At 37.6% G+C, this 18,149-nt stretch overlaps 1 protein-coding gene across 1 annotated transcript in view; it reads right to left on the bottom strand.

Moving 5' to 3' along the window:
* The window catches only part of CARM1 (coactivator-associated arginine methyltransferase 1), a 43,637-nt gene that overhangs the window by 7,862 nt on the left and 17,626 nt on the right, over positions 1-18,149 (bottom strand). The window contains exons 5-7 of the mRNA XM_009327292.1: positions 11,027-11,137; positions 6,637-6,814; positions 4,158-4,248 (exon numbers count right to left, since the gene is read on the bottom strand). Coding sequence (XP_009325567.1) covers positions 4,158-4,248; positions 6,637-6,814; positions 11,027-11,137 — 380 coding nt within the window. The remainder of the gene's footprint in view (positions 1-4,157; positions 4,249-6,636; positions 6,815-11,026; positions 11,138-18,149) is intronic.

The raw sequence follows: 18,149 nt of genomic DNA, 5'->3' as shown, positions 1-18,149 counted from the left end.
AAGAGGCCAAATTGCAGCCCTCTTGAGCTTACTTTACCTTCCCCACAGACATCCTATACAGCACTGAGATGACATGATCCCCTCAAATGGACATACGGAGACATTTCACACTATGCTTCTGAAAGAATCCACACAGCAAGCAGAGAATAGGGAGAACGGCTGAGGCACTCTTAAGCCACTTTTGTAATCCTGAGCTATTCTAGAATTGGGGGTGGACCTTGTATAAATCAAAATAGCGATGAGGACACCTGTATTACAGGTCTGTTCCTTTTTACTGACATTAAAGAGGAAAATAAAGGTCATTCTATACCAACTGAATGGGGGAAAAAAATAGTATTTTTATCTTACCAATTTATGCAAATATGCATTTAATGTACATTCAGACTATTTTCAGTATGAAATTTGAAATGAAAATATACATGCTTGCAGTAATCTTCCTCCTGCATATAATCCTCTTACCAACGCATTGAAAAGTTTAATAGGTATCTTTCCTTCCAGATAACATAAACAAAAGGGGATGGAAAGGGGAAATGGCAAGGAAGCTCAACTCCTAGTGATGGAAGTGTCATCTAGATACAAAACCATGGTCAAGCATTCCAAGACTTCAGAAGCACTTAAAAAGGGAAACTTTAAATGTTTGTCCTCATTGTTACAACATCATACAACCCCTAAACTATCATAACTTTTTTTAAAGTGGATGAGTTAGTCTAAACCAATCTGGCAATATCTCTTTAATATCCTGATAAATTCTGCATTACTAGTTCTGTGCTAATTGCATAAAGCGAAGATGCCCAGATGACTGTATGCCTTAAAGATATCTGAGAAGATAATTTAAGGACAGAACTCAAATAAGCACAACAGAGGAAATCAGCTGACACCAGTAACTGCAAGTGATCTTTTACCCTTTTCCATACGTTTGCTGTACTGTATAAGTGAGTTGCTTATTTGTCACTGATGAGAAACACAGACAAAATGCACACCATTTTTAACCACTTGCTGTATATTTATGCTTTGTATCTTCCTGTCTTTGCAAGGTTTTCATCAACAAAGAGAGCAGCCTGCTCTTCTATGGTAGACTATACTTTATCACACTTTTAGGAACTATTACTGGTAAATACAATTAATATGCAACTCTGAAGCACAACAGTAAGCCAATCTGTAGGCCTGAAGAGAAATAAAACATACTTACACAGTCTCATAATTATTATTATTATTACTATGCAGATCCAAGACAATAATTTTAAGTGTATGAGAAATGTAGTCTTTCCTTTGTACAGTAAACAGGCTAGACTAACTGCTGCGTCGAATGTTAGAACACACTGCATGATTTTTGCATAGGATTTTGAAGGTTTTTTAAGTCCTGGTCCCTTTACCAGGTGAAAGTTCAAATTGCAAATCTAGATATTTCTTTCAGTCTTTTGCTCAAGTACTATCATCCAACTCGATCCAAAACGGTATCTAATCTCTAAGACACAGGATATAGATTTAGCTAAATAGGAAAGGATTTATTACATAAAAAACATCTTCTGTTCCAAGTAACAAAACTGGACAATGAATGAAAGCTGTTTCTTGAGGCCTGGAATTTGAAGCTTGGCAAATCACAGGCTGTCACCAACTAGTTCCTCATGGTTTACTTCAAACGTCCAAGAAAGCCCTGAGAAAGTGCTTTGTCTGAAACAGAGCTTTTATAGCTCTGTATCTATCAGGATATCCAGACCTTTTAATATTAAGAACATGAATGTACTAGAGTGGTGCAGAAGCAGAACTACTGCACTCTCACTCAGAATATTTTGATCCCACATTTGGTTGAAGATATTAGAAGCACTAATTTTTTTGTCTTTAGAGCACTCAGTAACCTCAAGAGTATTTAACCCTCTTGCACAATCGATGTCCTGGGCATACATCCATACAAAACTACAACTATGTGGACTGACAGGAGGACTGATACTATAGCCCTCTGCTCGGGGGACATCTCAAGACAGCAATAAATTATATTGTAAGCACACAAACTATTTTGTCTAGCAATATGTCAAACAGAACTTCATATACAAGGAGTATCATCAAGGTTAATTGTGTGACATTTCTGTGGTTAGTTTGGTTGAAACATTCTTACAAAAAAAATTAAAAGTTGGTAATAAAAAGATCTGTCAAAAATGGGAGACATCCTTTTGCAAAGACAGGTGGAGGAAAGACTGCAGTATGTTGCGATTTAGATACCAACCTGATCACTACCATAATTACAAAGTATAACTACAGTCTGTGATAATAATGTCAATGACAAAAACATTCTTGGTGCAAAGAGAAATTAGTTACTATAGCAGACTTGAAAAATCTGTTTTTCCCCTTTATGCAATTCTCTGAAAGCCTTGCAGTGGTTGACAGATAATTCAGCTTATTAAATGTATGCATGTAGAATACCTGGAATCAAATCATGCCAGCTAGATACAGATGAAGTTCTCTTTTTTTCTTTTTAGAATGCAGATGGTGTATTTGTGTTAACAAACTACAAGAAACTAATCTAGCTGCACTATTCAGTCCCAACTGCGCAATTCTTAAACAACAAAAGTCAGGAGATTTTTTCCCACCACCAATAACATTACCATATATTTCAGTGTTCATGGAGATACACACACACACACACACACACACTGTTTCTACCCCACAGGTATTCCACAGAGGTCTTACATTTATTACCAATGAAGATGAAGCATCCCAAGCAGTCTGAAATAAAATGCTTTCATATTGGCAGTAACATCCAGTCTTGTATAGACCTGGAAAAAAAACCTATATTTCTGCTTCAAACTACTAAATATGTACCCATCTTCTTTATTAAGTGATGAAGAATCTGTATTGTAGTACAACATTGCGCTTCAGCCCTGTAATTTATAGTCTAATATATGTCATTGACATGTCATGAATATAAGCAAAAATAACAGGATCTTTGGGAAGAGGGACCAGAATGACAATTAAGATGTGAAAACTTATCAGAAGTTATTTCTACCTTCTTTTTTCAATCTCTTAACATAGAAAAATACTGTTGCAGTTTTTGTGATTGTAAACATACAATGCAAACATTTCATAACCGGCTCAGCCTACACAGTGAGACAGAAGAGCACAAATTGGCTGTATAAAGATTGCCAGCAAAGGATTCAGCATGTAAATCACTCAAACTTCTCTCACTCCTTTAATCACTATAGAAATAGTAAGATTTTGTTATAGCTCTGCTTCAGAGACAGCCAGAAGAAACCTAAGTATGAGCAGTTATACCATAACTTGCGCATGGAAGAAAACTTTGTCTTTAATCTCAGAAACCAACAAATAGGTTTGATGAAGACCACTTCATGTTCACATTCCACCTTGCAAGCTGAAAGAACAGTTGAATGACTGCATTTATAATCTTCCAGAAGATTTAAAAATAGTTAGCCCCGGAATTCCACAATACCTTTTATCCAAAACTTTTAAATAATAATCTGTAAGTGGCTAATTTACAAATTAACTGATCTGTATCCCATGAAGGACTGGAGATGTTTAAAAATAAACCTGCCCTGTGCTGAAATGGAATCATTCAATTTCTCCTCATAAGAATAACACTGTAAATGTTTTCTCCTATATAAAGCACAACAACAGCTCAACAGTGGGTAGCAGCAGTAGGACACTCCAAGGCAAAAGGAGTACAACTTCTAGTTAAAGCTGCATGAAAAATTTAGGTGGACAGAAAGTAACTACCAAATTGGAAATTGTTCAGGACATGAGAATTAATACTTATTCTCTGTGAAGACTGCCAAGGAATCTTTCCTGTGCTCATGCACCTGGGACTTCAGGCAATGCAATGATCACCATCCGCAGCATACTACGCTGTGGTGTAGCAAAGGAAACACTAGCACCTGATTCACAGTCAACTCTTTTTCTTGCAATGGATGCTCCATGGAGTCAATTTCTCTTTCAAATAGGGACCCAGTCGGCTCTAGCACTTCCTGAGAGATCCTTCAGACTCAGACGATAAAGAGTATGACTGCAGGCCAGAGTAGAAGTGAACATGGAAAATATAAAAGCATTCTCTTGCAATGTTGATAGTTTATGCTGAATCAAAGAACTGATTTAAATGTTAACCTCTACTGAATCTTTCATAAAAATAAAATAACACAAATAATCATTACCAAAAATTGGCTCTGGAATATTGTTCCATGTACAGCTGCTCATCGGAAAAAGGAGCCAAATGAATGTCACTGTATGTTGGGAACATCATTCCTAGTAAACAGAAGACAATATAAGGTAGAAAGGCAAGTGTTCAAGAAGTGTTTGGATAATGCTTTTAAATACACAGTTTAATGTTAAGATTGCCCTGTGTGGAGTAAGGAGTTGGACTTGATGATCATGGTGAGTCCCTTCCAACTCAGGATATTCTGTGATTCTATAGTCCCACAGACATCTCTACAGGAATGTCTTCACTAGCGAGAAACCACCAGTTCAGAAGCAGCAATTGTCATACATGTCAGATATCTTAACGTTTAGTTTCATTAATATATGGGTTACTGAAATGTGAATATGCTAAAGCAGTTAGTAAAAAACCTAACCCAGAACAACTTAAAGAACAGACCACAATACTTCATAAAGTCCTAGTAATTTTATGGTCCTATATCAAATATTTGAATTATTTAGCTTCCTTCAAATGAAGTGAAATGCTAGCTATTAAATACCTTCTCAACACTCTCCAGTGGCATTATAGCACCCTCTTTGCTTACAGATAACATAATAAATAAAACATCTGTGTGAAGGATTTGCATCAAAGCTCAGACTCGATCTTGAATTAAACTGCTGGGTATGGTTTTGGTCAAATTTGGAAGAACTGTTGTTAATGAATGAAGTAGTTGTATGCACTTCACTCTTAAGACTTTTATCCAGGAAATTCATAGCACTTCAGAGTAAATACTGAAAATTTTACAAACACAAAAATGTATGTTACACTTTTTTTTTTTTTTTTTACAGATGCTGAAGTTGAGAAACAGAATTTTATTTGCATGAAATGGCAAATCAGTGACAGAGCAGGGAATGAAATTCTTATCTACTAGTTTGCAAGAATGCATTTTCATTAGGATCTCCCACTCCAATGGTTCAAGAAAGCAGAGGAATTACCTTCCATTATTTTCTGTGGACAGTGCATCAGATTGCCTAGCAGCTTAAATGAAAGCCCTTGTATTCTGTTGTGCATGCGTCAATGGAAGCAGGAAACAAAGCCTGGTCATTTTGAGCTACACCTGAGCATACTTATTCACCCTTTTTTAATCTGGTATAAAACACAATGCATAGTTGAAGGGGAGGACAAGTAAAGGAGGGGAGGGAAAAGGAAACAGCTTTCCTTTTCGAAGTACATCATGTAGTAAGTGTCCAAAGGAATTTAAATAAAGAACAACACCCATTCACAAAATAGACATGCTTTTTAAAACTGGCTGTAGGGAGAATATTAACAAGTTTGCAGAGAATTTGGGACAGAAAGTTTCCAGACTTAATTGGTACTAAATATTAGCAACTTACTCAAAATGTCACAATTTCAGCTCACTTCTTAGACAATCAAGTTTAATAATCACCACGTAAGCTGATTCATCCCCACTGTACAAATGAGCAATTAGAAAGTTAGGCATGTAACTTTAAAAGCATTCACTCATTTAAAACTGAAAATGAGCTGCCTGTTAGTCAGTTTTCAAAAGCCCTCCTCTGAAACTGGGCCCTAAAAATATAAACAGGAGGCTTAAGATCAGTGGCTGACTTGAAAAATACTACCTATATGTGCTTTGCAAGTTTGAAACAACTCAACAGCAAAGTCATTAGCTCCCTGCATTGAGGCACAGATTCAGCCCATGCTTCAAAAACTTCCATGCCGCAGTAATTTTACTTGAGAAAGGTCTCTTTTAAAGAAGTCTTTTAAAGAGATACTTCATAGTTCATTTTCAGCAGTTCATGTAGAAAGATTTATCATTCAGCAATTGGATGCTCAGATTTGCCTCTCAAAGAAGATTCCCATGAGACCCTGGCACTTACAGATTCCCTTCAAAACTCCTCCAAACACAGGAGGGATGAAATACAGAGCTCTGAACACTGTGAATTTCTCATGTCACTCAAAAGGCAACATCCAAGTATTAGAATAATGTATTTGGGAGAAGCCCAATGAAAGGATGTCAAAACAATTTGAACTTCACCGTTTCCCCAAAGACAATATATTAGAGTTTTTCCACAAAAACAAGCTTATCCTATTTGACCATTCTGTTCTCATCTATATTCCACTGTCTGGCAGTTGAGGCTAGTGTGCCATCATCTATTGTAGTATGTTGCAACAGAGATGCAATCATAGTGTATATAACAGCAGGTTAAGATTAAAACACAGAACTCAGCAGTGCAACAGCAGCTTACTCAAAAGCTATTTCCACTGTGAAACAGCAAGAAGTCACAGCATAGTACAATAGCAATGGTGGTTGCATCATCATATTAATTCCCCGGGCCCCCTAGATGTTGGTGGTAGAGCTAGAATGAGGGTATAAAACCAGACGATCCTGGCCTACCAGTTTAAGTCTTTTTTTCTTCTTTCAGAACCTTTTTATCTTCCTTTTTGTATGCAGGGGGTAACTGTGGTGACACACTCACCATTTGACTTCAACCATTTTTTGGAATGGAGGTAACTTTCCAACATCCTTTCATTGAACAGCATATAACCCATCGGTTCAGAAATTACCACATCAACACTCTCAGGCAGGGAGATCTCCTCAATTTTTCCAAACAGAACTGTGATCTTGTCAGAAAGGTTGTTACTTCTCACCAACAGCTGGAGGAAAAACAAAAGCACACAGAAAGTGTTGACTCCTTTGATTAGCAGAATTTGTAGCAGAGATCTTTAATTAGCATTAAACCCCCTATAGTGTAAACCAACTACCTCAGTCTGTTAATCAGAATAAAATAGAAAGGTAACATATTTTTCTTTGCTACACCAAAACTTCTAAAGACTGGGACTCACTGGAGCAAACTCAAAAAAATTCATTGTGTGGAATCAGCAAGTGACAGTACAAGTACTGTTGTCCTGTAAGAGATAACTGTAATCAATACCCACAAGAAAAAATACCTACCAGGAAAAGGTGGATATTTTAATTCAATACAGAAGATTACAAAGAAAGGGTTTTCATAATTCTCCAAATTTTTAAAAATATTGTTCTGGCGTGAGTTGCATAATCATGAAAGGATGAAGCAACTCAAGAGCTGAAAAGTTTGTGGTAATTTCTAAGCATAAATGAAGCATAGCACTGTATTCACATAAATGCATTCAAATGGGCCAGTACTTAGAGCCAGGTTACTAGAGATTTATCCACTTCTATGTGCATAGTGAACCTCGGAGAAAAACGTTTAATGAACAGAAGAAATGGACATAAAATTTTATGTTCAATAAAGCATGTTATTAAGGAAAAGAACAACCTTTTCAAGGCCTCTATATATCTACATACAGATGCGTATCCTATTTTCAGTTTAAAACCATTGCTCTTTTTCCTGTCACTACAGGTCCTGATAAAAAGTCTGTCCCCATCTTTCTTCTAAGCCCCCTTTAAGTATTGAAAGGCCACTATAAGGTCTCTCCAGAGCCTTTTCTTCTCCAGGCTGAACAATCCCAACTCTCTCAGCCTTTCCACAGGAGAGGTGTTCCAGACCTCTGGTCATTTTTGTGGCCCTCCTCTGGAACCGCTCCAACAGGTCCATGTCTTTCTTGTACTGGGGACTCCCGAGCTGGATGCAGTACTCCAGGTGGGGTTTCACGAGAGCCGAGTAGAGGGACGGAATCACCTCCCTCGACCTGCTGGCCACGCTTCTTTGTATGCAGCTCAGGATACGGTTGGCTTTCTGGGCTGCAAGCGCACATTGTCCAATTTTTCATCCACCGGTATCCTCAAGTCCTTCTCCGCAGGGTAGCTCTCAATCCCTTCATCCCCCAGCCTGCACTGATACTGAGGATTGCCCCAACCCTGGTGCAGGACCTTGCACTTGGCCTTGTTGAATCTCATGAGGTTCTCATAGGCCCACTCCTCAACCCTGTCAAGGTGTCTCTGGATGGCATCCCTTCTCTCAAGCCTATCAGCTGCACCACTCAGCTTGGCGTCATCTGCAAACTTGCTGAGGGTGCACTCGATCCCACTGTCTATGTCATTGGTGAAGATATTAAACGGTACTGGTCCCAGTACACCCAACTACACACAGAACACAGTGACACAGACATGAGATATTCTCCAGCAAATATCTAAAATATCTATATTTTATGCATTTTCCCTCCAACACAGTTTTCAGATATTCTACCATTGCACATCTGTACACAGTACACAGTTTTCAACACTTTCAAATAGTCATCTGATTTCTGCTAACTGCACTGTAGTGCTAAATTTTTAATATCATTCTTCCAAAATAAGCCTCCAACCACAAAGAGGAATTTACTGTAAACCCAAAAAATCTCTCAGTAAAAAGTATTACAGCATTAATTCACATTGTTCAAATATAATTTCCCTTCAGTCAGTAGTTCATTGTATTGGTTTCAAGTATTTTGATTTAAAATAGAAAAAATGAAAAAAAGAAAATGAAAAAGAAACAAGACTCACTAATCTCACATTCAACATTATTACATTACATATGATCTGAAACAGATGAAAAATGTAATAAATCCATACAGAAATGAGAGGAGAAATGGATGGAAAGTAATGCTTTTCTCATAATCCAGATACTTGATAAACCATACTAATGAAATCCCATTGTGGAATATTAAGAAATGACAAATAGTATACCTAAGGCTAAACATCTTTACACTGAATAAACTTAAATTCTTAAAACATATTATATGTTAATAGATCAGCTGATCTGCAATACAGTTCACGAGTGAACAAGTTTTCACAGGAAATTATGACTATAGAAATCTATCATATTTCTTACGAAAACTGAGTCCCATTTGGGGAATTGGAAGGAGAAGGAAATGACCAAAAATCTATGAATTATCAAACTGAGACTCTGACATTTTAGCCAGTATTCCCCAGTATCTACAGCTGCTTAAGGTTCTTTACTTCTCTTTATCAATCAAAGGTTCTTTACTCCTCTTTATCATAGTTTTAAGCAGTTTAGCATTTCATCCACCCTAGGAGAAAAGCAATTAAATTTCTAAAATCAATGCATTAATGCTATTTCTCTACCAATAAGTTGCCAGACATCTTACTCACATTGCATCAAAAAATACACAATATTTGATACACTACAGATGCAGCATGTGCAGTTTCACAACTAGTGATTTTGCTTACTTCTGACAGGAGTCAAGTTCAAAGCTGTGACCAAAAACATATACATTATACTCACTACTACACACTATACTACTACTAGGAAGAGCAAGTTCTCTTTTGCTCTTTTTATCATGCTTTCATAAGTAAAACTTCTGTCTATCATGAAACAAAGATATTGTACAAAATCATATCTGTTTACAAAATCCTGTGTGAAATAAGGACCACCCTCCACCCTTCCCTCTAAGAGATACCTTCCATATATTAACATTTTTAATGCTTTTGATAGGTCTGACAAAATGACAGACATCAGAAAAAAGTTCCCTTTAATTACAAAGAATCTTTCTAATTATTCAAATTATAATAAGGAAATAGAAATGTTCTTTCAGTACATACATGCTCAGTTAGGTTAGTACATCCTTACCAATTCTAAAAGTAACACACACATAATAAGGAAACATCTGTCAATAGCAACACAAATAAGGCAGAAGTAGAAAATGATTGTATGAAAAAACACTTTTCCTCAATACATAAGTTAATGCAAAATGTATATGGGGAGATTATGGAGTCCTGTATTTAAGCTGGAATGAAAAATACAAAGAATTTATACATTACTAATGACTTATTTCTGGAGAGAAATAAAAATGTCTGATATCCACATTTTCTTCTTTAAGACCTAAACAGATTATCTCAATTTCCAACAGCCATGCATTTCCTTCACAATGTTACAGTTGACAATTGGTGTTTGCCAGCCTTCACCAAGACCAAGGCTGGATTGCTGCATCAGGACACACAGGAGGAACTTTCACTGAACTGCTGCATGCTCTTTGTGTGGAATTAGAGGAACTATGGACTCCTAATGTTGCTCATGAACATTCATACTGTAGATCAGTAAAGCAGAAAGAAAAATTAACATCTAGATACTGCAACCTGTTTCTAGGTATGTGAAAAAAAATCCTCCACTTCACCACTTTCCACCCTCTTCCACATTAAAACTATTTTTAAAACTCAGCTAGAGGTGATCAGTGTTGACAAAATTTGTAACAATAATGCTCACACTTCCCCCCACACATTCTTATGTTCACCTAAATAAGCAGAGACTGTGAGAAAAAACATGGAAATTTTTGCTGTTGCTGCTATTTAGGATTAGCACTTTTTAGGAAGTGAACTTCTCCTAAGGCATTTAGTTACCAATACCACTTTGAGTGCTTAATTCTTTTTAAAATCATGTTAGAATGCTTAGTAAAAACAATGCCTGAAAAATATCTTTTAAAACTAAATGCATTCTTCGGACATGTCCTTTTTAAACCCTAAGAACACAGTTTCATAAGAAGGTTGAAAGACCGAACTTACCACACTTAGCAGGAAACTAACTCAATTGTCTGATCACATAGATGTCCAAGAGTCTTAAGAAAAAAACACCTGAATGTTTTTGCACAGAACCAATGAAAACAACATCTAGTTTATTTTTTTTTCCTTCTGAAAGTAAAAAATTTTATCACAGTTATGACTGTTCACCGTTTTCCACACAAACAACAATCATATGGTTTATTTGACACATTAGAACATTTAGAACACCTTCAAAAACTACCTTCCAAAAAGTGTTGCCTATTAGAGACCTGACTTCTTAGAAAAATCACTCTGAAGCCTTCAGCATTAGCCTTTTTGAGGCACAGTTCTTAATCTCTTAACTTTTTCAGTCTACACCATTCTAACACTTGGCTCAGGTGAAAAACACTTACCTCCGCATATTTTGCCATTGAACTGGCTTCAACTGCATAGACTTTTCTAGCTCCAGCCTGCACTGCAAAAAATGAAAGGATTCCTGATCCGCAGCCAACATCTAGGACCACCTTGAAAACAGAAGGCAGATCAAAAGAAACAAAATAATCAAAAAGTCACTTCCTGATACCTCTTTTAAGTAACTGAATTTTCATAGCTATACCCTGCATTTAGTAAGCCTGGCATTATGCAAAAATATTACTAATTTCACTTGAAAAAGTGAAAACACTTGTTAGTGAAGAGTTTTAATGCGCTTAATCTTTATTTTAGCAGCAATAGCATATTTTTAAAAGACCGTAGATTATTTTCATGTGTAAATACATGGTTATGGTTTGGAGGAAATAGATTTTTGTAACTAAGTTTCTTTAGGAGAAAAATTTGAAAAACAAGCCTAGTCTGAATACACTGGGGAGGGAGGGAAGACATGACAACAATAATTCTCTGAAGGACTACAGAATCGTGTCTTTCTGAATGAAAAATCACTCTGTGATGTGAAGTATCTTGGATAAAACCGAAGTATGTATCTTTGTTCAAATATTGGTTCTGCTTGCTGACAGTATTAGACCTTTAATTGCACTGCTTGATGTGGTGTCTCTCAAGGGCCCTCAGTTAAACATAAATCCTAACGCCTCATTTTCTCCATCAATCAGGTGGCTCACTTGTTGCAAGCCAAAATGTTGACTGAACAAATGTTTCAAAGGGTCAAAATTCTTGTTTCAACACATAGTGTAATGCAAAGGCAGCAACTGCTGCAACAGTCCAGACAAGACTCTAGTTCCTAGTTTCATTCTCTTGTACAGGTCACCTAACACTGATGCAGAGGCGTAAGTACACAGAAAGAGAGGCTAACTGCTGGAGAAATGGTTAAGATGATGTGACTAATGTGATCTTTGATGCAAAGCTCACTTTTATACTGCCCAGCAGAATTAGGCTAATAGCAATACCTTGCTTCCCCAAAAATTTTAATACCAGCTTTGAGAAAAATTTCACAGAACAGCTCACTATTCGAGTTCCTCCTACGGGTTTGTACTTGACTGAAAACAAGGAGCGACAGTTTTCCTGTCCCTGTGACTGAAATGCTCATTAATTTTTGATCCAAGATACGAAATTCACAAGCCTGTTAGGTGATTCAAGCCACCTGGAACTGGAACCTCCTAAGATTTCAAAGCACTTCAATCATGAAACTGAGCTACAGCCCTGATTCAATCTCAAGAGTCAAGAGCAGAGAAGCTTAAATATAATATAGATTCAGAGTAATACTGCAGCTTAGTATACCACCAGCTATCCCTGTTCTTTATTGCTTCTTTGCCCCAAATTCCCATATGATACACACTGCTTACCAGCCTTTAAAAACACAATGAGAAATTTTTTTATATTCAAACAGAATAGTTTTGACAGAAAAATAATCTCTCAGAATGAAGGGCACATTCCACTCCCTAAAAGTTACTCTACATGACATTTAGGTTAAGTATTAAAGAATGCAGTCTAACACATGGCCTGAATCTGTTGTAGATAATATGAATCTGTGTTACAGAAGTACTCCACTGCAAAATAAATTAACATTGCTTCTGATATTGCACATAGTCTCAAGTTTGGTGTAGAAGCCAGAACCCTCCCTTTAATAATTTTCTTTCCTACTGAAAGATTTTATTAAGCTCATTTTTTATATCACAGATGACAGGCTGTTACAGATCCAGTTTTGTTTCTATGCTTTGGAAGGTGTTAGAATATGCTCCTATGCCCAGAAGAACCAGCTTTTCAGAACAGCAAGTGACAGTAAGTATTGGTTACATAAGTAGGGAGGGAGACAATGACAAGTCAAGGCCAATTTCATTGAACCATAGGTCTGACAGAAGGTTTGGTAGGCTATTTCTTAATACCCAATGGGAACCACAAATACAAATACAATAATGCTTTCTCTCTGCATATGTGGAAAGTATAAGGAAGAGTCAACTGCTCAAGTTCAACATAAAACATCCAATGGAGAAGTATGACTTTTTGCACCAGACCTAATTCTGATGCCATTTCTTACACTATACCTATGTCTATATCAGCAGGTGGTACAGCTGTATTGGAACATTTTTTTTTCTGGATTATTTATTAAGACTAACTCTAGTCTGATTTTTCTTCTAGCTTAGACCAGTTCAGTTTCATCCAAAATTAATCCAGCTTGCTTACTCTGAGACCACTCCACAATGTGAACTGAAGCACCCTGAGTGGCCATGATAGAAATTCACTTCAGAAGCTCACTCCTGACCCACATTAAGACTCTAATGAAGACACAAATGAGCACAGCACACTGAAAAAGCTGAAACAGAGGTAGCATTTGTCCAGTAATTAGTGAAGCAAGGGGAAAAGGGGCTCAGAAATCTTATGTGACACAGTGTGGGAATTACTAGAGGCTGCACAACAAGGCATAGGCATGCCCTGTAAGACTTGGTAGGTCAACAGCCCTTGGCACACCACAGACCTTGATCCAGGACAGAACTTGTAAGGGATGATGTTGCTGCATGCGTGCTGGGCTGCATGGAATGGCTGATGACTCTCCCTGAGGCTGGGATTGATGGTGACCTGTGGGGGAGATGGGCTCTGGCTGGGGAGAGCCACCAGGTATGAAGCAATGGGTGGAGAGCAGCAGACTGTGTACCACTGGGGAGGCTGAACAGGAGATAGTTAGGATCTTCACAGACACTTTTTAGAGGCAAAAGCCCTGAGTGTCAACACCTGGCTGTGCAGCTGGTATCAGACATAAATTCAGCTTTTATGAGCAGTACCTTCTTAAGGAATGAAGACTGCTGGGGAGAGACAGGATCATATAAAAAAGCAGGGCAAGAGTATCTTTGCCATCAATTTTCCAACCTAACAAGGAGGGCCGAAAAAACTACGTGCATGTCGTTGGAGGTCATCGTAGCCTGAAGAGAAGGCATGAGGGGAACTGTTCAAGAAGACAGCACAATGCACCCCTTGTAAAAGCAGCACAACAGGGGAGCCATCTGAGATACATATACACATGCACACATAGCACAGGAAACAAACATGAGGAATCTGAAGTCCATACATAAATGCACAGCTTTCATCTCATAGGGATTACAGAGACATGGTGGGATAGCTTGCACAGCTAATGCTGCGATGGATGGCTACAGGCTGTCAGAAAGGATAGGCTGGGAAGGTCAGGAGGAGGGGTTGTACTCTATGCAAAGAATGACTCAAGTGCTTGGAGCTTTGGGAATAGACAATGAGCTAGCTGAGAGCTTATGGGTAGGGATGAGAAGACACAGGGTAGGGATACAGATATTATTGAGGTAGGCATCTGTTATAGACCACTTGATCAAGAAGAGGAGGGAAACGATGCCTTCTGGAAGAAGCCTCATGATCATAGGCCTTATTACTTATCAGGAAATTCAACCATCCCAATTCCTACTGGAAGGGTGGTATGGTGGGGCACAACCAATCCAGGGGATTTCTGGAGTGTCTTGATAATTTCCTGATAGTAGTGATCAATAAGCTGAGCAGGGGAGATGTTCTACTCAATCTCCAGCTAACAAACATTCCCAGCCTCTAGTGAGGGGATGACTGCTAGAAAGCAGCTTTGTAATAAAGGAGACCTAAGGGTCCTACTGGAACAACAAGCTGAATACGAGTCAGCTCTTGCAGCCAAGAAGGCCAACTGCATACTGGGCTGTATTAGCAAGAGTGCAACCAGCAGAGGTCAGGGAAAAGCCATTTTTAAGATGACATTTGGGGAACTGTCCAGTTTTGATCTCCCCAGCACAAGACAGACACTGACATATTGCAGCAAGTCCCATGGAGGTCCACCAAGAAAATTAGGGGCTGGAGGACATAACATATGAAGAGAGGCTCGAGAGAAATCGGTTTCTCTAGTTTTAACAAGAGGAGGCAAGCTAACAGGAGAGCTTACTGCTGTCTTCATCTGCCCAATGGGAGTTCAGAGAAAACTGAGTCAGACACTTCTTGAAGGAGACACACAGTGATAGGACAAGAGGCAATGGACACAAATCATTACACAAGAAATTCCAACAGATATAGTAAAACTTTTTCACCGTGAGAGTTGTCAGACACTGGAACAGGTTGTCTACAGAGTCTGTGGCATCTCCATCTTTGGATCCATTCAAAATGTAACTGGAACAGACCTTAAGCAACCTGGTCTAGTTGGCCCTGCTTTCAGTAGAGGTTTGGACTAGAGATGTCCAGAGGTTCTTTCTGACCTAAATTACTTTAATCCCATGAACTTGCAATAGCACACCTTACTCCCCAAGTGGCATTGCTGTTACCACTGGCATCTCCTACAGAAAGCTTTGCTCCCGCTACATAGGAAGAGCATCCTAACAGAGCTGTAAGAGCAGTCATTACGACAAAGTGCTGTGAAATAACAATACATGGTACTAGTATGCTTCTTTCTGAAAAGTAAAATTTTAAAATAAATAATAGACAGATAGTTGGGTGGTGATGATGATGTCATGCATACTGAGAGGAAAGGTGGTAGATTGTATGTGCTTCAGTATTTATTTTGAAATGTGAATGCAGCTACTTCAGCAATTATCAGAAATCAGAGTCAGGAATAACCTATACCCTACCCTCCTGACCACTGTTCAGTACTGCTCCTGCTTTCAACTACACAGATTAATAGCTTTCCTAATGTGAATTTAATGGGAATTACTCACGTGTGCAAATATGCTTGTATGCTTGAGTACTTGCACAATTAGAGTCCTGAAAAGCACTTTTGAATAAAAGGGGTAGGCGGCAGAGGTCAAACAAGGAAGAGCAAGAACAGGGCGAACACATAAACCTAAAAGCAAAAATATCATATATCTACAATGACATTTATCATTCAAAATTACTATATATCAGCAAGATTATATATAGAAAATATTCCTCCTTTTTTTTTTTTTTAGCATGTGTCTGACTGCACAATGTGAATAGTTAATTTATGTGATCCTTCATCCAGGATCATTGGAGATGTTCTAATTCTAGTTGCTTTGCTTTTAAGTAAACTATTCATAAATAGACTACAAATAAAAAAAAATTCAAAAGGCTCAGAACCTAAGACTTATTTTCAAAAGAAGTAGAAATGTGTCAGCCTTTACTCAGTTTGAAACAGCATTAGACACTGATACTGTAAAATTTAGTTATGAGCATTTTTTTTTAGTATAACTAATTAAAACACTTGGAACTCCCCCTTTTGGCTCTATAACAATTCAAAATCTAAGACAAAGTTTTACTAAAAAAATTAGTGAAAGCTCTAAGGCGACTCCTTCTAAGAGAAATATAAAGGAATATATGCTGGTAAGAATTACCATATTAATGTGAAGAACCCAGCCTCAGATTCATTAGATTCTGAATGAGTTCTCCTTATTCTTTTAAGCTTCAGTAGACATAAATGGTCAGTCCAAGCACTACTGCCAGTTTGTCCTAAAGTAGCTTACCTCTAACAGACAGTGTTTGAATTTATCACCAAGAACCCTCTCAAAGGGTCCAGAATTAATTTTGTCCAGCATAACTCAGACAACCTGTTGCACTTTCTCATACAGATATTTTTTTCAAAATAAACAAAGGCTAGAATAAGAAAAAAAATATACTTTATCACTAGATATCCCTTCACTATAGGCAAAACATTTGTATAATAAATCACTACAGAATTTAGGGAAGGAGGCAACAAAGGTAAAGAAATGTATGTGGGGGATGCAGAGTAGGTAGGAAACAATAAGACAAATAGCAATTGAATAAAACTTTTTCCAATAATGGAGTTATTAAAATAATTACGTCTTTTTTGCTTTTTTTATCTCCTCACTGCCATCACTAAATGTTTCTGCCTGCGTTATAGTTTCTGGATGTAGGATAAATATAGTTGCCATATTTCCAACAGATCAAGTCTCAGCACAATGGGTTTCTCAGGTTCTCATGGGAAAGCATTTTGCCACAATGTAGGTAGTTCAATTTTTTCAGCTACATTTATTCTGAAAATTGCCATTTCTCAACAGAATCAGGAAAAAGAGAGATCATTTTCTAGGTGGGTGGCCAACAACACCCAGCCTGTAATAGTCTTACTGTTAGGTATGCTGAAGAGAAGCCAAGGCACCTCCAACAGTTGGGAAAATAAATAAACCAAGAGCAAAAGCAAGCAAGCTGTACTACTGCACAGCAGCAAGACTTCCTACAGAGGCAGAGAGTATGCAAAACCTGAATTCCTTACTGCAGGCACAAAAATGGAATGGATAGGTTACCCACAGAGATAAATCTGCCTTTTGCATTATAACATGGGAGCATCCTATTTGGAAAGAAGCCAATGGCAAATAAAATCCTCTCTCTGCTGTTTCTTTCACTATATATTCAAGTTACATATTCCAATACAAAATGTAATCAATTTTTTATATAGTAGCTCCACTTACCCAGCTGGTATCATCCAATACCACGTGCTTTGGGGTTTGATTCTGATGCCTATAGCAAACTGGAGCAGCCCTGTGTACACCACTAGTTTACTAACCTTACTGAATTAAATAGGAGAGGAAGATTGTCTCAGGCCTGAAAGAAATTACAGACTGAAACCTATTTGTTTCATTTCTATAAAGGTTTGTTTCACTTCTATGAAAGTAGATAGTTAAGTGTAGTTTTTAAAGAAGCACAGTTTACCTAAGTTGCATCACAAAGAAAAATTACCAGCTGCACTTGAATTTATCACTAAACTTAATTAATAGTTAAAACATAATGATCTTAAACAATTCAGATAAATTTCACACTTACAACTCTCCTCATTTTGACCATAAATATGCTACACATTTAAAGGGAAATGTTTTGTTCGGTATTTGCTTATATGTTATTAAAGACTCTTTTCTGTGATGTAGTAAAGCCATTTACGTTGGTGTGAGTTGAAGTCAGAGGCTCCTTTTAAAAGAAAGTGCACACAGGAAGATGAGAGAAAAGAAGGGAAAAGGAGAGAAGACAAAAAAAGGACAAGGTAAAAAAATAATAATTGCAGCTTCATTTTCTCTATTGTTTTTCTTTGCAGTCTGCTACCCAAACATCATAAACAGAGCTCACATGGTCTCAGCTGACATTCTGAGACCT

The sequence above is a fragment of the Pygoscelis adeliae genome, unplaced genomic scaffold (assembly GCF_000699105.1).
Source record: "Pygoscelis adeliae isolate BGI_AS28 unplaced genomic scaffold, ASM69910v1 Scaffold26, whole genome shotgun sequence".
NCBI lineage: Eukaryota > Metazoa > Chordata > Aves > Sphenisciformes > Spheniscidae > Pygoscelis > Pygoscelis adeliae.
Note: the sequence above shows the minus strand (reverse complement) of the source record. Positions and strands in the feature narration are given on the sequence as shown.